This window comes from Vipera berus, assembly GCF_964194415.1.
Source record: "Vipera berus genome assembly, chromosome: 1".
Lineage (NCBI taxonomy): Eukaryota > Metazoa > Chordata > Lepidosauria > Squamata > Viperidae > Vipera > Vipera berus.
Window position 1 is genome coordinate 360,017,357 of NC_138202.1, and position 24,148 is coordinate 360,041,504.

Here is a 24,148-nt window from a genome sequence, read left to right on the forward strand (position 1 = left end):
CCTCCTCCTCCTCCCTTCTAGCACTGATAATGTTCCCTAGCTGGGTCATGAAACGTCTGCAGGAAAACCACCCAGGTCAGAGAGCACCAAGGACCCCACAGTCTTCTTCCTCCTCCTCCTCCTCCTCCTCCTCTTCCTCCTCCTCCTCCTCCTGCATTCTAGCACTCATGATGTTACCTAGTTGGGTCATGAAATGTCCACATGAAAATAACCAAGCTCAGAGAGCACCAAGGACCCCACAGTCCTCCTCCTCCTCCTCCTCCTCCTCCTCCTCCTCCTCCTCCTCCTCCACTCCTCAGCACCCCTTCCTTCTATTACTGATGGTGTTACCTAGCTGGGTGATAAAACGTCTGCAAAAGTCACTAAGCTCAGAGAGCACCAGGGACCCCACAGTCACCATTGTCCTCCTTCTCCTCCCTTGCTCCTCTTTCTGCTCTTTATCCTCTGGCTTCTCTTTCCCTTCCTCTTTCTCTTCCTTCTACTCCACTCCACAAGAACTGATGACGTTGCCTAGTTGGGTCATGAAATGTCTGCAAGGAAGCCACCATGCTCAGAGAGCACCAAGGACCCCATGGATTAAACTTCGGTGGACATCCTTCAGTGAAGGAGTGGGGGGGGAATGGGCTCTGCTCCGAGAGCGACCTCACCACCACCCCCTCCTCCTCCTCCTCCTCCTCCTCCTCCTCCTCCTCCTCCTCCTCCTCCTCCTCCTCTCTACAAATCCCATTCCCTTCAAGCACTGATCGTGTTACCTAGTTTGGGTCATGAAATATCTGCAAGAAAACCACCAAGCTCAGCACCAAGATCCTCACAGTCCTCCTCCTCCTCCTCCTCCTCCTCCTCCTCCTCCTCCTCCTCCCTTCTAGCACTGATGATGTTCCCTAGTTGGGTCATGAAACATTTGCAATAACCAAACTCAGCACCAAGGACCCCACAGTCGTCTCCTCCTCCTCCTCCTCCTCCTCCTCCTCCTCCTCCTCCTCCTCCTCCTCCTCCTCCCCCCTTCTAGCCCTGATGAGCTTCCCTAGCTGGGTCACGAAACGTCTGCAAGAAAACATCCCAGCTGAGAGAGCACCAAGGACCCCACGGATTAAACTTCGGTGGGCATCCTTCGAAGGAAACGGGTTGGTGGTGGTGGGGGGGGGGGCGGGAAACGGGTTCTGCTCCGACAGCGACCTCGCCTGCAACCTCGTGCAAAGCCTGCCTCAGATTGGGCTGCGGGAAGAGGTGCTCCAGAGTGCCCCCTTGCCCCACCCGGCCAGAGGGGTCCCTGCCCCGCTCCTGCGCCCACCAGGCACCGACAGCCGAGAGCGCTGTGCAGCCAGCTGCCCGCCAGAGAGCTGGCAGAGGCGGGAGGACAGAGGACTCCTCCTCCTCCTCCTCCTCCTCCTCCTCCTCCTCCTCCTCCTCCTCCTCCTCCTCCTCCTCCTCCTCCTCCTCCTCGTGAGCTCCGAGGCGGCCTTTGCAAAGAGCCCCAGGTCTGGGCAGGCAGGCAGGCAGCGCAACGACGGGACAGCGGGCGGGAGCCCCGCGTCTCCCCGAGCGATGGGCGCCTAGGCTGGGCGGCGGCAAGAGCAGGCATAGCACCATGGCCATCAACGCGGACGCACAGCTGGGCAAGGCGCTGACCGGCTCCCCGCCGCCGCCCGCCTCCTCCTCCTCCTCCCCGCAGGAGATGGAGCAGCTGCTGCAGGCCGGCCCGTCGCCCCCCAAGCCCTGCCCGGACGAGAACGGAGTGGCGGAGGTGGCTGCCGTCGGAGGGGCGGCGATGGAGCCCAACGGACACGGCCTGCTCTACCGGGCGGGCTCGGAGGGGCCGCTGGAGGCCACCTCGCTCTCCCCGTCGCGGCTCAGCCTGGGACGCGCCTCGTCCACCGCCACCACCTCCAACCTGCCCGAAGCCGGGCGCTCGCCGGACTACCTACCGCTGGCCATCCTCTCCTGCTTTTGCCCCATCTGGCCGGTCAACATCCTGGCCTTGGTCTTCTCCATCATGGTAAGGGCAGATTGAAAAACCTTTACATCTTCACGACTGGATATTTTTTTTCTCCCTCTCCTCCCAGGTTTTATTCGGGTGGGGGGGAGTCCTCTGATTTAGGGGCAAGAGGGCGGCCTAGGAATTCCAGAACGAATTCAGAAAGATGCTCAGCGCAAGCGGCGCGCCCAAGGCGCACGGGCCACCGCCCCGCCAGCGCCTCTCCTGCCGTGCGCCCTGGGCGCATCGGAGCCGCCGCCGCTGCTCTTCCCGGGATCCGGACAGGTGGAGGAGGGCAGACAGGTGGAGCCTCTGAGTGTTGGACGGGTTCAGGAAGGGGTTCCCCCCCCGACGAGGGCCCGCAGAGAGCCCCCTCCCAACCGCGACCCTTTCGGAGCAGGCTCGGCTTGGAGAGCGGGCTACTTCTCCACCTGTCCAAACCTTCCCAAAAGCGCAGCAGCGTAAAGTCGGCAGGTTGTAAAACAGGCTGGAGATTCAGCTAGGAGCGGCGACGAAATCCGGGTGTGTGTGTGGGGGGGGGGGCGTGAGGGAGAGGAAGAATCGATCCTTCTTTAAACTAAGCGACGCGAGGCAGTTTTTTTTTAAAAAAGCAGAAGTTGCAAGGGCAGCAAACTTTTCCCTAACGCAGCGCTGGTGGGACTCCAAGGGAGCGCCCGGTTAGGGCCCCTCCATTTAGGCAAAGCTTTTTTTAAGAACAGAGAATCGGAAAATGAGATTCTTTCCAGAAGGCCTGGAGGTGAAACGTCCCAGGAGAAGCTTGTTCTGCTGGGAAGAAATAAAAGAAGGGATTTGGCTTTTATTCTGGAGAAAGTTGATGTGCTTTCTTCCATCGATTGATTTCAAAGACTGTGATAAATAACTTCCATTCCTGCCCATTTTGTGTGTTTTTTTTAAAAAAAAAGAGAGTGAGAGAGAAGCAGAGAGGAGGGAGAGAGAGAGGAGAGAGAGAGAAGGAGAGAGAGAAGGAGGGAGAGAGAGAAGGAGGGAGAGAGAGAAGGAGAGGGAAAGGGGCAGAGAGAGAGAAGGAGGCAGAGAGAGAGAAGCAGAGAGAAGAAGGGAGAGAGAGAAGGAGAGAGAGAAGGAGAGAGAGGGAAGGAGAGAGGGAGAGAGAGAAGGAGGGAGAGAGAGAAGGAGAGGGAAAGGGGCAGAGAGAGAGAAGGAGAGGCAGAGAGAGAGAAGCAGAGAGAAGAAGGGAGAGAGAGGAGAGAGAGAGAAGGAGAGAGAAAGAGAGAGAGAAGGAGAGAGAGAGAGGGAGAGAGAGAAGGAGAGAGAGAGAGAGAAGGAGAGAGAGAGAGAGAGAGAAGGAGAGAGAGAGAGAAGGAGAGAGAGGAGAGAGAGAGAAGGAGAGAAGGAGAGAGAGAAGGAGGGAGAGAGAGAAGGAGAGGGAAAGGGGCAGAGAGAGAGAAGGAGAGGCAGAGAGAGAGAAGCAGAGAGAAGAAGGGAGAGAGAGGAGAGAGAGTGAAGGAGAGAGAGAGAGAGAGAGAGAGAGAGAGAAGCAGAGAGAAGGAGGGTGAGAGAGGAGAGAGAGAGAAGGAGAGGGAGAGAGAGAAGGAGAGAGAGAGAAGGAGAGGGAGAGAGAGAAGGAGAGAGAGAGAGAGAGAGAGAAGGAGAAAGAGAGAGAAGGAGAAAGAGAGAGAAGGAGAGAGAGAGAGAAGGGGAGGGAGAGGATTCACTTTAAAAAGGCTTTGCTTTAGATCTGCCCAGCTGGTCGGTGGTACAGAAAAGAAAGCGGGGTGGGGTGGGGCGGTTGTCTTGTTCTTTGTCACCCTGGAGGGCAGGATCTGAACCATCAACTTGGACTAGATTTCGGTTATCAATAAAGGAGAATATTTGTAGCGCAAGGTTGAAAGGAGGGGTCTTTGCTGCTCTTTGAGCTTTAGTGGTTTTCTTGCAAATGTTTCATTACCCAAACAGTGCTAGAAGAGGGGTGTGGAGGAGGAGGAGGAAGAGGAGGAGGAGGAGGAGAAGAGGAGGAGGAGGAGGAAGAGGAGGAGGAAGAGGAGGAGGAGGAGGAGAAGAGGAGGAGGAGGAGGAGGAGGAGGAGGAAGAGGAGGAGGAGGAGGAGGAGGAGGAGAAAGAAGAGGAGGAGGAGGAAGAGGAGGAGGAGGAGGAAGAGGAGGAGGAAGAGAAGGAGGAGGAGGAAGAGGAGGAGGAGGAGGAGGAGGAGGAGGAAGAGGAGGAGGAGGAGGAAGAGGAGGAGGAGGAGGAAGAGGAGGAGGAAGAGAAGGAGGAGGAGGAAGAGGAGGAGGAAGAGAAGGAGGAGGAGGAAGAGGAGGAGGAAGAGGAGGAGGAGGAGGAGGAGGAAGAGGAGGAGGAAGAGAAGGAGGAGGAGGAAGAGGAGGAGGAGGAGGAGGAAGAGGAGGACTGTGGGGTCCTTGGTGGTCCCTGGGCTTAACTGCTAGTGTGTTGATGTTACTTAGTTTGGGTAATGAAACATCTGCAAGCAAACGAGCAAGCTCAGAGAGCACCAAGGACCCCCTCAGATTCAGCTTCGATATTAGGAGAAATCTCCAGGTGATAAGATCAGATCCAGTGGAACCAGCTGCCTCATGAAATGGCCTTTTCTCTTTGCTAGAGTCATTTATTAAATTAAATTATTAAATTAAATTAAATTTCAAACACAGGCTGGATAGCCCTTTGTCTGACATGCCTTTCGCACATTTCGCACTGAGCACGGGTTGAACTAGAATTAACCTGGGGGGTGGGGGGGTCCCCCCACTTTTATAACTCTGTAAATTAGGCAGCCTTCCTCTTGGTTCTTGGAAGCTTTGTGTGCAGCCTCTGCATGAGGAGAGGTGATGCAAGATACTAGGTATTCTGACAAAGCTCCGGTCAGTTTCAACAATGCCCTTATCAAGACAGAAGATCTGCAGAACTTTGGCCAGAGAGGAGAACCCCCCCCCAGTCACTCTCCGTGGCAATCAGTTCCCTAGATAAATAATTGCACGGTGTAAATACACCTCCCCCCCACACACACCTCCACTCAGTCCGGTTCCTAATTTTCAAACGGACTCTGAATTTCAGCAGCGTGGAAAAGAACTGACTGTTTCTGCCCACTCCAGATGTTGTAGCCTTGCCTTTGACAAGGCCAGATGTTGTCTGTTTGGAAGGAAGCCACGTAAGGAAGCAAATCACTCTTCTTTCAGCCTTTCCATTGAAGAGTGGGGCCTCTCCTGTATTCAGCGGGATTGACTGCTTGATTGATCACTTGAAGGTGACAAGAAGCAAAGGGTGGAGACTAATCAAGGAGAGAAGCAGCTAAGAACTAAGGAGAGAAAGAGGGAGGAAGGGAGGAAAGAAGATGGAGGGAAGGAAGGAAGGAAGGAAGGAAGGAAGGAAGGAAGGAAGGAAGGAAGGAAGGAAGGAAGGAAGGAAGGAAGGAAGGAAGGAAGGAAGGAAGGGCAACAGATGGAGACTAATCAAGGAGAGAAGCAACCTAGAACTAAGGAGGAAGGAAGGAAGGAAGGAAGGAAGGAAGGAAGGAAGGAAGGAAGGAAGGAAGGAAGGAAGGAAAGGCAACAGATGGAGACTAATCAAGGAGAGAAGCAACCTAGAACTAAGGAGAAACTTCCTGACAGTGAGAACAATTAACCATTGGAACTCCTTGCCTCCGGAAGCTGTGAATGCTCCAACACTGGAGGTTTTCAAGAAGAGACTGGACAGCCATTTCTCTGAAATGATACAGGGTTTCCTGCCTGAGCAGGGGGTTGGACTAGATGACCTCCGAGGTCCCTCCCAACTCTGTTATTCTGTTTTCCAACTACTACACTTCCCATCTCGCCAGAGGCGACTCTAGGCGGCTTACAAACGTTGAATAAAATGCTGAATAAAACATTAAAGCGGTAAATCAAGTTCTGCAATTTAAAAATAGAAACTAAGCAGGAGGGAGCTAAGGATATTTACAATATTCAGGCCAAAGTTTTCCTCCCCCCCCCCACTCAGATTTGCAATGGGGTCTGTTTGTCTGCACTGTAACCAGCCTCAGCTCTGCCTGCCCCCAATGCAAAGACAGTTCGTGCTGATCTCTCTCTCTCTCTCTCTCTCTCTCTCTCTCACACACACACACACACACACACACACACACACACCACACAGCCCTGGTGCTCATCCTTCCAGCCTTCCCCACCCATCCAGGCCATTTTCAGAGACAAAACCGATGGCGATCCTTTTGTGTGACCCATTCAGAGCGGTCAACAAAGTGGCAGATGTTATTTTGGAATAATTGAGAGCGAAGGGTGTAGTTCTGGTTGTGGGTGTGTGTATATGTGTGCGTGACACACACACACACACACACACACACAGACACAGAAGGAGGGAGAGAGAGAGGGAGAGAGAGAGAAGGAGAGGTTCTGGGTGTGGGTGTGTGTATATGTGTGTGTGACACACACATACACACACACACACACACACACACACACACACACAGAGAAGGAGGGAGAGAGAGAGAGAGATGAAAGTGGAAGTATGGCTGAGAATGGAAAGACCAGCTTTGTTAATGGATTTCTGCTCTGCCCTTGATCCTAAGATTGCAAAATGGCCTTTGCATTTATTAATTTTATTACAATGGCTTCTTTGCCACTTTTCCAGAAAACAATTCACACACACACACCCCGCAAGGCATTTGCTAGAAGGTGAAACCTGGGTGAATAAATACGGAATAGCAATTATTTAAACAAACAGCAAACTCTTAATAGTAACGGGCCTAATGCCGACATCCATAATGCTCGTTGTTCAGCTGCGATTAATAATACTAGTATAATTTGGACCACTCTTCACATCTCCTTAGTTAAAAATAAAAAATCAGAGTTCTGGTGACATCTTTTTTCAGGTCTTTTGATACAGGGGGTCCTCGGCTTACAATAATTCGTTTAGTGACGGTTTGAAGTTACAATGACAGCTAGAACAATTAACCTGGGGAACAGCCTCTAGAAGTTGTGGGTTGCTCCACCCCTGGAGGTTTTTAAGAAGAGTCGAGACAGTACGTTTTTCACACTTACGACCCTCGCAGGATCCCTGTGATCAAAATTCAGAGGCTCGGCAACTGATTCCTATTTACGACGGTCGCAGCGTCCTGGGGTCGCGTGATCCCCTTTGGGGAGCTTCTGAATGAGCGAAGTCAGCAGGGAAGCTGGATTTGCTTAGCGACCGTGTTACCCACTTAACAACTGCAGCGATGCGCTGAAAAACTGTGGCAAGGAAGGTCGTGAAGTGAGGCAAGAATCCCACGTAACGACCGTCTCGGAAGGAGGCCGCAAGAATGAAGAAGGGCGGGAAGCCCCTTTTTTCAGGGTGGTGTTAACTTTGAACGGTCGCTAAACGAACGCTTGTAAGTCGAGGACTACCCGCATTACTTTTCTACCGCAGCACCAAGCGAAAGTTGAAGTGATTGAAATTTATCCTGGAATTTTTTTAGCATAGGCAGGAATCCGGCTGTTTCCGATTTAAATCCAGGCCAGCGGACTCGGCTTCCGGAGATTCAGGAAAAGCTCCTACTCTGGTTTGAGCCATGCCTGGGTGGGGGGGGAGGAGGAGGAGGAGGAGGAGGAGGAGGAGGAGAATTGTAATGTCCTTGGTACTTTGAGCTTGGTTTTGTTCTTGCAGACATTTCGTGACCCAACTAGGCCAGGGCTTTACAACCAGTGGTACGGGTACCACCTGTGGTACATGGGCACCTGGCAGGTGGTACATCCTAGGAAAGTGGTAGCGGGGGAGGGGAATGAGCTGAACCGGTGGCAGCACCGCACAAGCCTGAGCGAGAGACGGCTGGAGCTGCAGGGCTGTCGGCTCAGCGGAAGCGCCAGGATCAGCGCCGGGATCCAGCTGGAGCTCAGCACCGATCCTGGCACTTCAGCTGAGCCCAGAAGAAGCGCCGATCAGCTGGAATGTTGCAGCATCTCCAGGGTCTTGTGACTTACATTCGGATGCTTGGCAACCGATTCATATTTATGACGGTCACAGTGTCCCCGGGTCATGTGAAGTGACCAAAACCTGCTGCAACCACCCAGCAGACCGAGGGGGGGCGGGATAAAAAGCAAACACCCCCCCACCCCACCCCCGCTGCCGATCCTCAACAGAAATGCTCACAGCAATGATAACCTCGGACAGGAGGAAGAGTGCCGCCGGGCGGGCAGGCGGGTGTCTTGCTCGGCTGTGGCTTGGGGGGCACTTTTTTCAGGGCCATTGTAACTTCAAACAGTCACTAAGCAAACTGTTGTAAGTCGAGGACTACCTGCACTTCATCACTTTTGTACTTTTTTGGGGTCATCAAGTTTTTCACCCCTTGCTAGGCGACTGGTGGTCCTCGGATGTTGCCATATCCTAAAAGTGGCACAGTGGGCGAAAAGGTTGAAAAGGCCTGGACTAGGTAACATTATCACCTAGCAGAGGGGGAGACTTTGCTGAGAGGAGGAGGAGGAGGAGGAGGAGGAGGAGGAGGACACCCTAAGGTCTTAGCCAGGCATAGTTGATGGGACACGGGGCCGTGTGTCCCGACAGTGACGTACAAATAGGCAGCCTGGGACTCTGACTCCGTTGGGAAGCAGAATTTCACTGCCAAGTGTTCCTTTTAAGGACCGTCCCGCCCTGCAAGGGGCAAATGGCTGTCCATGGGCCAAGAAGGCGGAACAGGAGGTTTGCGGGTCAAAAACAGATCTGCACGAACAGATCACAAGTTGTCAGGGTCTGTGGGAAGGAAGGACCTCAGGGTGGGGGCAGGAGGGAGAGCCTCAAACTAGGCAGCGGTCCTGAGCCCAGGGAAGGAAAAGGGGCGGGGCAAAGGCCTCAAAGGTGGGGGGGAGAAGGATGCACCTCCCTTTTATTATCTAACCTAGAGCGAAGCAGAAATTGCCTGACAGTGAGAACAATTAACCCGTGGAACAGCTTGCCTCTAGAAGTTGTGGCTGCTCCATCACCGGAGGCTTTTAAGAAGAGATTGGACAGTCACTTGTCTGAAATGACCAAAGGGTTGGACTAGAAGACTATCTATCTTTTCTTTTTTTTCTTTCTTTCTCTTTCTTTCTTTCTTTCTTTCTTTCTTTCTTTCTTTCTTTCTTTCTTTCTTTCTTTCTTTCTTTCTTTTTCTTCTTTCATCTCTCTATCATCTATCATCTATCATCTACCTTCTTTCTTTCTTTCATCTTCTCTCTCTTTATCATCTATCATCTCTTCCATCTATCTATCTATCTATCTATCTCTACCTTCTATCTTATCTTTCTTTTCTTCTTTCAACTTCTCTCTCTCTATCATCTATATCTTTTCTTCCTTCCTTCCTTTTCTTTTTAAAATCTTCTCTATCTCTCATCTATCAACTAGCTTTTCTTTCTTCCGTCTTCTCTCTCTCTATCATCTATCCTCTATCTCTTTCTCTTTTATCTATCTATCTATCATCTATATTTTCTTTCTTTTCTTTCATCTTATCTATCTACCATCTAACATCTTTCTTTCTTTCTTTCTTTCTTTCTTTCTTTCTTTCTTTCTTTCTTTCATTCTATATCTATCTTTTCTTTCTTTCTTTTTTCTATCTATCTCTATCTTCTATCTTTTCTTTCTTTCTTTTCTTCTTTCATCTCTATCATCTCTCTTTTCTTTCTTTCTCTTTTTTCTTTCTTATCTATCTATCTATCTATCTATCTATCTATCTATCTATCTATCTATCTATCTATCTATCTATCTATCTATCTATCCATCCAATATCTGCCACAGGCACACCCTGCCCTCTCCCTCACAAGGGGGACCTTGAAAGATTCTTTTAATGTAAACTTACAAGAAACAAAAGAACTGACTCTCCTTGTCTGGCCTACCTCGCAAGGCTGGCCCAAATGTTCTTCCATTCCCAAACTGCCCGTTTCTCCTCTCTTCTCTTTGCACAGTCAAGGAACAGCAACCTCCAAGGGGACGTGGATGGGGCCCGGCGCCTGGGCCGCGTGGCCAGGTTCCTCAGTATCCTATCCATCGTGCTGGGCTCGGTCATCATCATCATCTGTGCAGTAAATGCTGCAGGTAAGGAGACCCCCCCCCCGACCCCCTCCCCGCCAGGCAGGGCCTACATGGGTGGAGTGGCTGAGTTTGCTTTCAATCAAAAGAGCCAGTTTGGTCTAATGGTTAAGGCACCATGCTAGGAACTGTGAGTTCTAGTACCACCTTGTGCACGAAAGCTGCCTGGATGACTGTAGACCAATCACCAGGAGACGGTGAGTTCTAGTCCCACCTTAAGCATAAAAGCCAGTGGGGCGACTTTGGGCCAATCACCAGGAGACGGTGAGTTCTAGTTCTGCCTTAGGCATGAAACTCAGCTGGGTGACTTTGGGCCAGTCCCTCTCTCTCAGTCCAACCCACCTCACAGGGTTGTTGTTGAAGGGAAAAATAGGAGAAGGAAGGAGTGTTAGGTATGTTCGCGACCTTGATTTATTTGCACAAGCAAGAAAGAGGGGACACTAATAAATAAATAAATCACAGATAGGAGGATAATATTTTGATGCAGCTCCTCTCTGTCAGGTGGTGGCACATGGGTTTTGTAACCATACCTAGGACATTACCCAACTTGCTGGAATGTCTGGATGCAGGTGATCAGAAATGGGACAATCTCCCACTGACTCCTTCATGTTGCACTTCCTTAACTGGAAATATTTATATGGAATGGAATAGAATAGAGTAGAGTAGAGTAGAGTAGAGTAGAGTAGAGTAGAGTAGAGTAGAGTAGAGTAGAGTAGAGTAGAGTAGAGTAGAATAGAATATAGAATATAGAATATAGAATATAGAATATAGAATATAGAATATAGAATATAGAATATAGAATATAGAATATAGAATATAGAATATAGAATATAGAATATAGAATGGAACGGAAGAATTAGAGTAGAATAGAATAGAACAGAACAGAACAGAATAGAACAGAATAGAATAGAATAGAATAGAATATGGAACGGAATGGAATATTCTTTATTGGCCAATTGTGATTTGATGCACAAGGAATTTGTCTCTGGTGCCTAATCTCTCCGTGTACATACAAGCAATAGTAATAAATCATGACCTTAATCAACATAAAAAAACACATTCATCATAAATCATGAAATACAACTCATTCATCATAAGTCATAAGATGCAACCTTTAGTGATAGTCATAGGATACTAGCTAAGTAAACAAGATAAATCATACTAGGATCCTAAAAAAACCAATATAAATTGTACGATGCAATCAGCAAAGTTATAGTCCTGAGTCAATAAGAAGATAGATAGGTAATAGGAAAGGTGACAAGAATCATACTAATACTGCTTTACTAAGTAGTTTGGCAAAGCTATATTCCAGGGGTGTCAAACTCAATTTCATTGAGGGCCGCATCAGCATTGCGGTTGCCCTCAAGGGGCCGGGTGGGTATGGCCAGGGTGGGCGTGGCCTACTGGGTGGGCGTGGCTAGAGTGCGTATGGCCTACTGGGTGGGCGTGGCCAGCTCTACATCATTCGCATCAAGGGTGCCTATGGGGACCTGGGCAGGAGTGGGACAGATCTGAGGGTCTCTGGCAGAAGGAGGGTCTCTGGGCCAGGGCCAAGGCAGTGGGGGCCGTTCCCTCACTGTTTCCAAGATGGCTTCGCGGGCCAGATGGAACCACTTCGCGGGCCGGATCCGGCCCCCGGGCCTTGTGTTTGACATGTCTGCTATATTCCTATTACTCTCCTCATCTTTCCTATTACCTCTTCTTGCAATGGAATAAAATTGGAGAAAGCTGTTGGACCCCCTTTGCCCTCAAAATGAAAATCTGGATTCTTTTCACTACGGTCCCCTAAAAAAAATTATTATTATTTACTGATTTAATAACCTCTAAGCGAGGACAGGGGAGAACTGCCCCAGATGTAAAACTCCCAAGACCTAAAAAAATAATAATCTTGGAGGTCATCTAATCCAACCCTCTGCTCAGGCAGGAAACCCTATACCATTTCAGGCAAATGTCTGTCCAGTCTCTTCTTAAAAACTTCCAGTGTTGGAGCATTCACCGTTTCTGGAGGCAGGTTGTTAATAATAATAATAGTTGGAAGGGACCTTGGAGGTCATCTAGTCCAACCCTCTGCTCAGGCAGGACACCCTATATTATTTCAGACAAATGGCTGTCCAGTCTCTTCTTAAATACTTCCAGTGATGGAGCATTCTCAGCTTCTGGAGGCAGGTTGTTAATAATAATAATAAAGTTGGAAGGGACCTTGGAGGTCATCTAGTCCAACCCCTGCTCAGGCAGGAAACCCTATATTATTTCAGGCAAATGGCTGTCCAGTCTCTTCTTAAAGACTTCCATTGTTGGAGCATTCACCGCTTCTGGAGGCAGGTGGTTCCACTGGTTAATTGTTCTAACGGTCAGGAAGTTTCTCCTTAGTTCCAGGTTGCTTCTCTCCTTGGTTAGTTTCCATCCGTTATGATAATATGTACCAGGATTTTGATTACATTTCCGATCCAGTTACTTTTGACGTCCTTGAAGGGAGGGATCTGCCAATGTAGGTTAGATTGAGTTGGGGGAATTGTGGGTCACCTTTGTTTGGGACTTCCCCCCACTTTTTTTTTTGTATGAGCATTCAGGTAGTTGTATGTATGTCTGAACTATTGTATACAGGTAGTCCTCGGCTTACAACCATTCTTTTAGTGGCTGTTTCAAAGTTACGCCGACACTGATTTGTGACTGTTTTCACACTTGGCCTCCCTGTGGTCAGGGGATCAAAATTCGGATGCTTGGCAACTGGCATGCACTGATGACTGTTGCAAGTGTCCCGTGTGTATGTGTGTGTCGGGCAATCCCCTTTTGCGACCTTCTGACCCGCAAAGTCAGTGGGGGAAAGCCGGATTCACTTAACGACCAGGTGACTCTCTTTACAACGGAGGGGATTCACTTAGCGACGCTGGCAAGAAAAGTGGGGCAAAGCTCACTTCACAGCCGTCTTGCTTAACGACGGACCCTTTGGGCCCCCCTTGCGGTCGTGAGCCGAGGGCTGCCTGTCCTCTCCAGCTGACTTTCTCTCTGACCTTTTTCTGCCTTCCCTTGTTCCTTAGGGCTGTTCAAACGAAACTAGCCTGGATGGAGAGCCCCAAAAGCAGATGTGCGCAGCTGGTGGACACCTCTGCACGAGGACGGCAGTGGCAGATGCGACTTCGTCAGCCAGAGAGCTGGTGTGGGGTGTGTGTTTGTGTGTGTGTGTGTGTGTGTGTGTGTGTGTGTGTGTTTATCCTTGCCTCGTCCAGTGGATTTTCGGAGCCCCACGATGGCATTTCTGGATCCCAGCAGCCAAGGCAGAGAGAGATCGATCTTCTGTCCATCTTGGCTGGACATCTTGGCCTCCTTGGAAGACAAGGATTGCCCCAACAGAAGAGGATGAGGTTGACCCCTTCTCAAGAGAAACAAGGGCCGATCCTTCTGTCTCGTGGCCCACGGTGTGGGGGGTTTTGTACCGTTTTTGACCCACCCACCCCACCCCACCCCTCGGTGGGAAAAAAAACAGAGAAGAAGAAGAAGAATTTCTGAGTTGGAACGGTACTCTGGAGATCCTTCAAAGCATGCAGGACTGACTTCATCTTTAATCCTCCTCTGAGGGAGTCCACAAAGGATGGAAAAACCCGTCGAGAATGTTTGCATTTTAGATAAATAGTAATAATAATAATACTAATAATAATAATAAAAAGCCACCAAGTCCATTTGCACGCCTGTAGGAAAACCCTTGGTGGGATCAAAGTTCGTTTTGCACCCAAATACGGGCTGGTGATTGCCCTCGATCAGCCTTGAAGCATCTTGGTCCCTCTGATTGCCCCCAGGTTTTGCCCCTCTTCAGTTCACCCTCTCTCCTTTGGGATTCCCCGAGGGGGGGGGATATTCAGTCATCGCACCCACAATTATTTTATGCAAAAAGCTTGACAATGAACTCAGCTGGGTGAGAGGCAGCCGAAGACGCAGAGGTTGACAAAAGGCTGTTTTTGCAACAGCTCGAAAAGTTTTAACCACAATAAATTATGCTTAGCCCTTGTTGAGCGGGTCTGTTTTGTGAAACCGTCCCCAAATCATCTGGGAATCTGACTACCCCTTCTGAAGAAGCAAAGAGACACCCCCCCCCAAAAAAAGAGAATCCGGGCTCGGTAATTTGGTATTTTAACAGGGGAAGAAAAAAAAAAGGAGATTGGGAATGAAACCGTAACAGACTGCTTTACGATATTAGCAAAACAGCGCTCTTTAAAAATGACACTGTGTATGCAGGTTTGATTGTTGTTTGAGAATTAAATTCCCCGAGCAGAACACCCCTTTGGGGACCAATTATGATCCCTGTAAATCGAATTTATCTCGGCTTGGGGAGGGTAATTGCAGCTTCACACAGCTATGGTTCACCGACCAGCTGAGTAGCTTCGAAAGAGATCCCAAGATGTTCCTCGTGGTTAAACCCAGGTTTCCCCTGTAACGTTGAATCGTCCGGGCTGTTGCGTCCTTAGCACGCTGCTTTCTGGATTCTCACAGCCTCCTGATGTTAACACCAAGGGTGGGCGGGCTGCATGGTCAGCATCTGTGGGTGGGCCAGATGGTTATGCGCCCTTTATGAAAACTGGAGGGACGCGGTGGCTCAGTGGGTTAGGACGCTGAGCTTGTCGATCGGAAGGTCGGCAGTTTGGCGGGTCGAATCCCGAGTGCCGCGTAACAGAGTGAGCGCCTGTTACTCGTCCCAGCTTCTGCCAACCTAGCAGTTCGAAAGCACATAAAAAATGCAAGTAGAAAAATAGGGACCACTCCGGTGGGAAGGTAACAGTGTTCTGTGCGCCTTTGGCATCTAGTCATGCCGGCCACATGACCGCGGAGACGTCCTCGGACAAGAGCTGGCTCTTCGGCTTTGAAACGGAGATGAGCACCGGCCCCTAGAGTTGGAAACGACTAGCACGCATGTGCGGGGGAACCTTTACCTTTACCCTTACCTATGAAAACTGGAAATGTGACATGAGAATGAGAGCAGTGAAATAACCCGATGAGGAGGCTCTGTTCTTTAAGGCTGCGCCCGTTTTTGTCGAAGCAAAGAGTTTCCTGTTGGAGTGTACAGCCCAAAATTTCAAAGGTAGGATGAAAACGAGGGGTCCTTGGTGCTCTCTGAGCTTGGCTGTTTTCTTCCAGATGTTTCATGGCCCAAACTAGGCAATATCAACAGTGCTACTGATGCTAGCACGGATGATGGTGACCTAGTTGGGTCATGAAATGTCTGCAAGAAAACCACCCAGCTCAGCACGAAGATCCTCACAGTCCTCCTCCTCCTCCTCCTCCTCCTCCTCCTCCTCTCTACAAATCCCACTCCCTTCAAGCACTGATCATGTTTACCTAGTTTGGGTCATGAAACGTCCGCAAGAAAACCACCATGCACAGCACCAAGATCCTCACTGTCTCCTCCTCCTCCTCCCTTTTAGCATTGATGATATTCCCTAGTTGGGTCATGAAACGTCTCCAAGAAAACCACCAAACTCACAGCACCAAGGACCCCACAATTCTCCTCCTCCTCCTCCTGTCCAGAGTCTGCTGCTTGAGCAGGGGGTTGGACTAGAAGACCTCCAAGGTCCCTTGCAGCTCTATTCTGATTGATTGATTGATTGATTGATTGATTGAAATGATCTAGGCTAGGGTCTCCCGTTTGAGCAGGGGGCTGGACTAGAAGACCTCCAAGGTCCCTTCCAATTCCGTTATTCTGTTGGAGAGAGACGGGTGCCTTACAGTTGCTACAGCTTGTAAGCCTCAGCCTTCCAAAGCTCCGAGTAGACCTTTTCTCCTCATCCATTACACAGACGCCAAGAGGCTGCATTGAGTCGCCGGAAGAGAAGGCTTGCCACTTAATCCATTTGCGTGAGAGTGGATCACAACGGCTTTCGTGTCCAATAATACATTAGTAAGAAGTTTGCCGAAACCTCAGCCAATTCCCTTCTTGCCGGCGGTTCCTGCCTTCGGACGGGCGAAAGTCCAGCCTCTCCTGGAAAAAAATGAACCAGGAGTTTAGCACTGATGAAACGGGTGACCCATTGGTCCATAAGGCTTGGAGCTACTACACAGTCATGCATACTATGAGCTTACTACAGGTAGTCCTCGACTTACAACAGTTTGTGATCGTTCAAAGGCAGGGGGGAAAGGGACTTAGAACTGTTTTTCACACAACCGTTGCAGCATCCCCGTGGTCACGTGATCAAAATTCAGACGCTTGGCCACTGACTCGTACTTATGACGGTCACAGTGTCCCAGGGTCACGTGATCCTCTTTTATGACCTTTTATGACCAGATAACACCCACAGTGCTTTGCTTACCAATGGTGGCGAGAAAAGTTGTAAAAACAGGGCAAAGTTCACTTAAAAACTGTCTCGCTTAGCGATGGTAATTTCAGGCTGAATTGTGGTCGTAAGTCGAGGACTTGAATTCCAGATGCCCTTTGACCCTGGCTGACCTTTGGCTACGTCCGATCAGAAGCTTCTTCCTTCACTGCCATGATGTTGGGTGCAGATCTTCCAAGATGCAATTATGCAGAAAAAAACATTTGGAATATTATTCTTCAAGATTAGTTTACACCCTATATTAGTCTACCGTGAGTCCTCAAGTTATGCTTACTACAGATTTCCGGCAAAGAAAAAGAAAAACCCATCCCGTGGCGAACAATGAGTTCGTTTTACGACAGCCGCGTTGGCTGAAAGACCTTTGCAAAAAAATAAATAAATAAATCACAATTTAACGTCACGTGATGATTTTGCAACCGTCGTAGCCAGGCTCCCTTAATCGTCGTTAAGTCGAGGACTTCCTGGGATGCCGGTGAATCTTGCAAACTGAGGTTGAGGTGACCATATATGATGATCCCAGCTTGAGTTTCGGGAAGGTTTAAATTTTAATTTTTTTGTACCAGGAAATGCTGAGACACTAGCTAGGATTGTTTTTTTCCCCAATGCTGGTTGCAAAACCACTTGCAGCTGATTTGATATATTGCAAAGGTGGCCAAGCTTGGCAACACTTGAAGACCTGTGGACTTCAACTCCCAGAATTTCCCAGCCACAGGGTCTTAAAAGTTCTCCAGGTTGGATAACCCTGACGTGTTGCATCAAGAGATTAGATTAATCGGATCTTAATTCATTAGCAGAGGCAGCCTCCACCCTTCCTCTCTCCCCATCCCTGTATCTTCCATTTGCTCAGGGTTCAAGCGTCATTACAAAGGATACGGTCCTTTTTGTTTGGAGTCGTAGCCTGCATTTTCTTGCTCCTTCATGGGGATCTGGTCAGAAAAGGCAAGAGGGCCGCCATGACAATAGGAACAAAACACCTCTTTTTTTCCTGACTTGGTTGGACTAGAAGACCTCCAAGGTCCCTTCCAACTCCAAAAAAAAAAATGCCTCAGATATGGCATGCACCTAAACAACGGCGCTGGGAGGGGCTTGATTGCACTGCTGTGGGCGCCATCTTGACTTTTTTGACCTCATCCCCCTCCTTCTGGGGAATTGGGGCTGCAGCCTCCTTAAAACCTGGCAGCCATCCTTGACTTTTGCCATTCAGGATGATTGACTGATTGATTGATAGGACCGGGGTGGGGGAGTGGGGTTTATAAGGACGGTAGAGACTTCCTTGGGCACCAAATGGGCTTCGTCGTCTTTCCATTTCTGCAAGAGGCTATACTGTGTTTTGTTTTTAATCTTTCTTGGCATGATGGGGGTGGGGGAAAATAATTTTTTTTTTAAAAAAACCCACCACGCGTGTTAAAGATTGAGTCTGCTTGGAGCGATCATCGGCGTCCATCCTGGGCCAAAGGAAAACAAAACGACAAAAAACGTAAACACTCATAAAGTCAGCTTGCGGGAAGATAGGCAGCCTATAAATTTTTATAAACCAACATTTCAAACTTCCAGGAGCCTGATTTCTCACATTCTTGCTCGATTCTCAAGACATTTGGCTGGGCTATCTTCTCTTTCATTGGCGTTGATGTGCATTTTCGTGTGTATTTAATGGATGCTGATATGCATTTTCATTGATGTCGATGTGCATTTTGACCGCCATCGACGTGCATTTTCATTGACAGTGATGTGTTTCCAATGACAACGATCTGCACTTTAATTGATGGCGGTGTGCATGGTCATTGACATCAATGTGCATGTTCATTGGCGTTGATGTGCATTTTCGTGTGTATTTAATTGATGCTGATATGCATTTTCATTGATGTCGATGTGCATTTTGACCGCCATCGATGTGCATTTTCATTGACAGCATGTGTTTTCAATGACAACGATCTGCACTTTAATTGATGGCGATGTGCATGTTCATTGACATCAATGTGTATGTTCATTAACATTGATGTCCATGGTCGTTGACCTTGATGTGTTTCCAATGACATCAATGTGCATTTTAATTGATGATATGCGTGTTCATTGACATCAATGTGCATGTTCATTGACGATGTCCATTTTCATTGCCATCGGTGTGTTTCCATTAACATCAATGTGCATTTTAACTGATATAGATGTACATTTTCATTGATGTCAATGTTCATTTTCATTGACATCGATGTGCTCCCTCCATTCTACCACTGATGATAGAAGGCTCGTACAGAATGCAGCCGCGAGAGTTGTTGTATTGTATATGTAAACATTCTTTCAATGGAAGTGTATATATGTTAACAAGTACAAATATTAGGGCATCGTCAAAGTATATAAGTAAAGCCGCTTGACAGGAATACACGCGGGAACTTTGACAGCTGTCAAAGTTCCCCGCACTGCGCAGGCGCCTCCACTGACAGCTCGCGGCTGTCAAACTCCGGACCGTGAAGAAGCCTGAGCTGTCAAAGCGTCCACCGCACAGCGCAGGCGCAACCACTGACAGCTCGCGGCTGTCAAAACACCACACCACGCGAAAGCCGGAGCTGTCAGAAGAAGACGACGTTGATTGGTCCCCGTCTGACACGGCGCCAAAACAAACACTTCTGATTGGTCCTCGCGACCAGCTGCCGGCTATAAAAGCCGAACAAGTCATTCAATGTTGCCTTGCTCTAAATAAACTTGTTGTTAACTAGCCTGTCGTCCCGAGCGGTCCTTTGGCTACTTCACTGGCGACGAGGATGGGATCGCTCCGGAGCTGAAGTCACGGCCGAGGAAGAGAGTTCCCGGCAAGAGCTGACACGGAAGTTTTAACTTCCATCGGAGCAACCCAGGACCGGACGACATGGCAAACTTCGGCCGTGTGAGGGAGTTTGATACCCGCCATCCCGAGAGATGGCAATCACACCTCGGCCAAGTTGAAGGATTTCTCCTCGTCAGTAAAATCACTGACGACCGAGCAAAGGCCGCCGCCCTGCTGTACATCAGCGGGCCCCCGGTGTACGACGCAGCCGTCGGGCTGTTCAGCCCAGTGCCCATCACGGAAGTCTCCTACGCGGACCTGGTGGACCAGCTGAACAAGTACTACATGCCGGCTCGCTCGGAACTGTACTGGCGGGTGCAATTCGCACAAAAGAAACAACGGCAGGACGAGCCCGCCAACGAGTTCATCGCCGGGGTCAGACACGCCGCGCGGAACTGCTGCTTCCCCGACCTGGAAGACCGCATCAGAGACCAGGTGGTGATCGGTCTGAGGGACGAGAAGCTACAAAAAAAACTGACGTCCAAACCCGACATGAATCTGGCTGAGCTGACCAGGGAGATCATGGCATACGAACACAGCCACAAAAAGAAGCCGACGAACACGACCCCAGAGACCCCGGCGACCGTCTACCAGGAAAGCGCAACCTTCAGCGACAGCGGAGAGTCGGTAGATTTCACCGATGGAGAAGCCCTACAGCGCAGGATGGAGCACCGACAGCCGAGGAGGGGAAAAACGTCGGACCGCCGAGGATTCAGGGACCCTCCACCGCCACCCCCGCGTTACGTGCAACGAGCCGCCTGTGCCAGCTGCGGGGGCAACCATGCCCGAGGAAGCTGCCGCTTTAGGAACGCAAAATGCCACAACTGCGGGAAGACTGGCCACATCAAGCCGGTGTGCCGCAGCAAGGGCCGGGACAACGTCAATGAGGTGGAGGCAAACCCCCCAGGTAGGCCGGCTGCCCAGGCCAACAGGGAAACCCCACCAGGCAACCGGGTTGAGACAATCGATAGGGTAAACTGCATAAGTTCCAAGGTTAAGGTCTGGGTCAGAATTCAGGGGGTGCCTTGCCACATGGAGGTGGATTCAGGGTCAGCGGTCTCCTTAATTTCGCTAACAACCTATCAGGAGATCTGTCAGAAAGGCCGAAGACAAATTCCCCTGAAACAAACTCAGGTTCACCTTGCAGACTTCCAGAAAACCCCTATTCCGTTGGAAGGGAAAGCCAAGGTCCTTGTACAGTATAAGGGGTTCAAAGGTCCCCTGGAGGTTTTAGTTACGCCAGGGAACCGTACCAACTTGATAGGGCTTAACTGGTTCACTCCACTAGGCATCGCCTTATCAGGGGTTAATACCATTCAAACACCCAGCCTGGAAGCCGTTTGCGAAAAGTACGCCGACGTTTTCGATGGCACTTTAGGGAAATATACAGGTTCCCCCATTTCCCTGCAATTAAATCCAGCAATCCAACCAATTAAAATAAGAGCTAGGAGGGTACCCTTTGCCCTCAAAGAAAAAATTGAAAACGAGCTTGACCGACTCGTGAGTCTAGGGGTGCTTGAGCCAACAGATGGGGGAACCTGGGAGACCCCTATTGTCACCCCAATCAAACCTAATGGCGAAGTGAGAGTATGCGCTGACTATAAGGCGACAGTCAACCTAGCCCTCAGCCCCCATGCTTACCCGGTGCCAGCGGTAAGGGACGTATTTGCTTCCATCCGCTCTGGCACCATTTTCGCCAAGCTTGACCTCACGCAGGCGTATTTACAACTGCCTGTTACAGACGACACCGCGGAAGCGCAAACTATTGTCACCCACCGCGGTGCTTTTAAAGTTAAGAGGCTTCAATTCGGCATATCTGCAGCCCCGGGTATCTTCCAGGGTATCATGGAAAAGACCCTGAAGGGAATACCCGGGGTCTGCCCCTATTTCGACGATGTTCTCATCGCCGGAGAAAATGAAGCTAGTTTAGCTGACAGGTTGTCAGCTGTGCTGAGCCGGCTCAGAGAAGCCGGTCTCAAACTTAAGCGGGAAAAGTGCTCCATTGGAGTCACTTCTACAGAATTCCTAGGGTATAAAATCGATAGCCAGGGCATCCACCCCACCTCTGAGAAACTAAGGGCTATTCAAACCGCACCCAGCCCTAGGAATAAGCAAGAGCTTCAATCCTTTTTGGGACTGTTAAACTTTTACCATGCTTTCATTCCCCACAAAGCCACTATTGCAGAGCCTCTCCATAGGCTCCTTGACAAGGGTACAACTTGGTCCTGGACCAAGGAACATGAAAATAGTTTCCAATCGTTAAAAAAGATTATCTGTCAAAGCTCAACCATCACCCTTTTCAGAGAAGACACCCCAATATGCATCGCTTGCGATGCCTCTCCCTACGGAATTGGGGCAGTCTTAAGTCACCTATTCAAGGATGGCACACAAAGACCCATAGCCTTCTATTCTCGCACTCTGACCAAACCTGAAAGAAACTATGCACAAATTGACAGGGAAGCCCTAGCGATAGTAGCAGGGGTCAAAAAATTTCATGATTATCTGTATGGAAGACCATTTACGATATTTACAGATCACAAACCCCTGCTAGGCATATTTACTTGGAATAAAATTACACCACAAATTCTCTCTCCGAGAATCTTAAGATGGTCAACGTTCTTAGCAGCCTATTCTTATCAACTAATACATAAACCAGGTAAGGAATTGGGACATGCTGACTGCCTCAGCAGACTGCCCATTCAAACCAGGGACTCAGACCCAGCCCCAGCCAGCCAAATTTTAGCAATCTCTCAACTTCCTGAATGCCCCCTGACTGCAAACATTATAGCTAATAATTCAGCAAAAGATAAAATACTTGCCAGAGTCCTCAAATGGGCCACAACAGGGTGGCCAGCTCAAAACCCACAACCCAAATTCCAACCTTATTATAATAGGAAAAACGAGATTTCAACACATAGAGGATGCCTGCTATGGGGAAATAGGGTCATCATACCAGAGGAAAACATAGACCAAACATTACACATTTTACATGAAGGGCACCCTGGAATTGTAAAAATGAAAGCAATGGCTAGAAGTTACGTGTGGTGGCCTAGCATAGATAAACAAATTGAAAAGTATGTGGGTGGGTGTTATACCTGTCAGGAGACCAGGAATGAACCCCCCCAGGCCCCGATCCATAAATGGGAGACTACAAGGAACCCTTGGTCACGTATACATATAGATTTTGCAGGGCCTATCCAGGGCCAAAGTTTCTTAATAGCAGTGGACAGCTATTCCAAGTGGCTGGAAGTCACGCCCCTTAGGAAAACAACGTCCGCAGCCACTATTCAAGCCTTACGGAAAATATTCGCAACACACGGCCTACCTGACACCATAGTTTCCGACAATGGACCTCAATTCACCTCTCGTGAATTTCAGATCTTCGCTACGAGGAATTGTATTAGGCTGGTCACGTCGGCGCCGTTCCACCCATCGTCGAACGGAATGGCAGAAATTATGGTACGATCCACGAAAGAAGCGTTAAAAAAATTCGTTAAAGGGAACTGGCAGAGGCAACTCAGCCAGTTCCTCTTAGCACAACACACAACGCCATGCTCCACAACCGGCAAATCACCAGCGGAATTAAGATGGGGAAGGAGGCTAATAACACGTCTCGACAGACTGCACCCCGACACATACCCAGAAGAACCACAACACCCCCGCCCCGGCCGCACACTTAACCCTGGTCAACTAATATGGGCAAGATCATACACAGATAAAAACAAGTGGGTCCAAGGGACTGTAATAAAACAAACAGGGCCCATCTCATACCTTATAGCTACGCAGGCACAGGGCAACATACGCCGCCATATTGACCAGCTCAGACCCAGACAACCACCACACAATGCTGAGCAACCAACCAGTGCCGACGTACAACCCCCACCGGAAATGCTGCCTATCCCAAACCAGGAAGTTGAACATCAAAATGAAGAACTAGACCCAGACCACCCACCACCCCTTCGCCGATCAACCAGGAATCGGAAACCACCCACCTATCTAAAAGACTATCAGTGGTCAGGTTCAAACATCCAAGAGGAAAGAAACGCACCAGGGGAGGGGTAAGGGGTGTATTGTATATGTAAACATTCTTTCAATGGAAGTGTATATATGTTAACAAGTACAAATATTAGGGCATCGTCAAAGTATATAAGTAAAGCCGCTTGACAGGAATACACGCGGGAACTTTGACAGCTGTCAAAGTTCCCCGCACTGCGCAGGCGCCTCCACTGACAGCTCGCGGCTGTCAAACTCCGGACCGTGAAGAAGCCTGAGCTGTCAAAGCGTCCACCGCACAGCGCAGGCGCAACCACTGACAGCTCGCGGCTGTCAAAACACCACACCACGCGAAAGCCGGAGCTGTCAGAAGAAGACGACGTTGATTGGTCCCCGTCTGACACGGCGCCAAAACAAACACTTCTGATTGGTCCTCGCGACCAGCTGCCGGCTATAAAAGCCGAACAAGTCATTCAATGTTGCCTTGCTCTAAATAAACTTGTTGTTAACTAGCCTGTCGTCCCGAGCGGTCCTTTGGCTACTTCAGTTGTACTGGGAGTTTCCCGATACTCCCATGTCACACCTTTGCTCCGCGAGCTGCATTGGCTACCAGTTGTCTTCCGGGTGAGGTTCAAGGTGTTGGTAATGACCTACAAAGCCCTTCATGGCATGGGTCCGGAATACCTTGGGGAGCACCTGCAGCCGGCGTCAACTTCCCTCCGCCCAGTACGCTCCCACAGAGAGGGCCTCCTCAGGGTGCCACCGGTCAAAGAATGCCGACTGGTGGCCCCCAGGGGGAGGGCGTTCTCTGGGTGCACCGGATTTATGGAACCATCTTCCGGTTGAGCTCCGGATGGCGCCCGATCTCCGCTCCTTCCGGCGCGATCTTAAAACCCATCTCTTTAAACAAGCTGGCCTGGCCTGATGGGACGGGGTGGGATTTTTAATTAATGAATTTTAATCTTAAATTTGTATTAATTTTATGGGCATTGTTTAATTATGTTTTAATAATCTTAATTTTTGTATCTA

At 49.5% G+C, this 24,148-nt stretch overlaps 2 protein-coding genes and 1 long non-coding RNA gene across 3 annotated transcripts in view; 2 read left to right on the forward strand and 1 right to left on the reverse strand.

Moving 5' to 3' along the window:
- Positions 1-12,903, forward strand: part of LOC308660160 (uncharacterized protein) — a gene marked incomplete at its 5' end in the record, with an annotated part of 159,864 nt that extends 146,961 nt beyond the window's left edge. The window contains one exon of the mRNA XM_081314376.1: positions 12,889-12,903. The remainder of the gene's footprint in view (positions 1-12,888) is intronic.
- On the forward strand, positions 1,589-13,046 carry TRARG1 (trafficking regulator of GLUT4 (SLC2A4) 1; the record flags this gene model as incomplete). Its single annotated transcript, XM_081313322.1, has 3 exons — positions 1,589-1,996; positions 9,865-9,994; positions 13,027-13,046. The coding sequence occupies 3 exons, from the start codon at positions 1,589-1,591 to the stop codon at positions 13,044-13,046; spliced, it is 558 nt and encodes a 185-aa protein (XP_081169448.1).
- A 1,051-nt stretch (positions 13,047-14,097) lies between these two features.
- Positions 14,098-16,451, reverse strand: LOC308672157. Its single transcript, XR_014027355.1, has 3 exons — positions 16,285-16,451; positions 15,704-15,956; positions 14,098-14,690 (listed from the first exon to the last, which is right to left on the reverse strand). It is a non-coding gene; the product is annotated as an uncharacterized lncRNA (long non-coding RNA).
- Between the last annotated feature and the right edge of the window lie 7,697 nt (positions 16,452-24,148).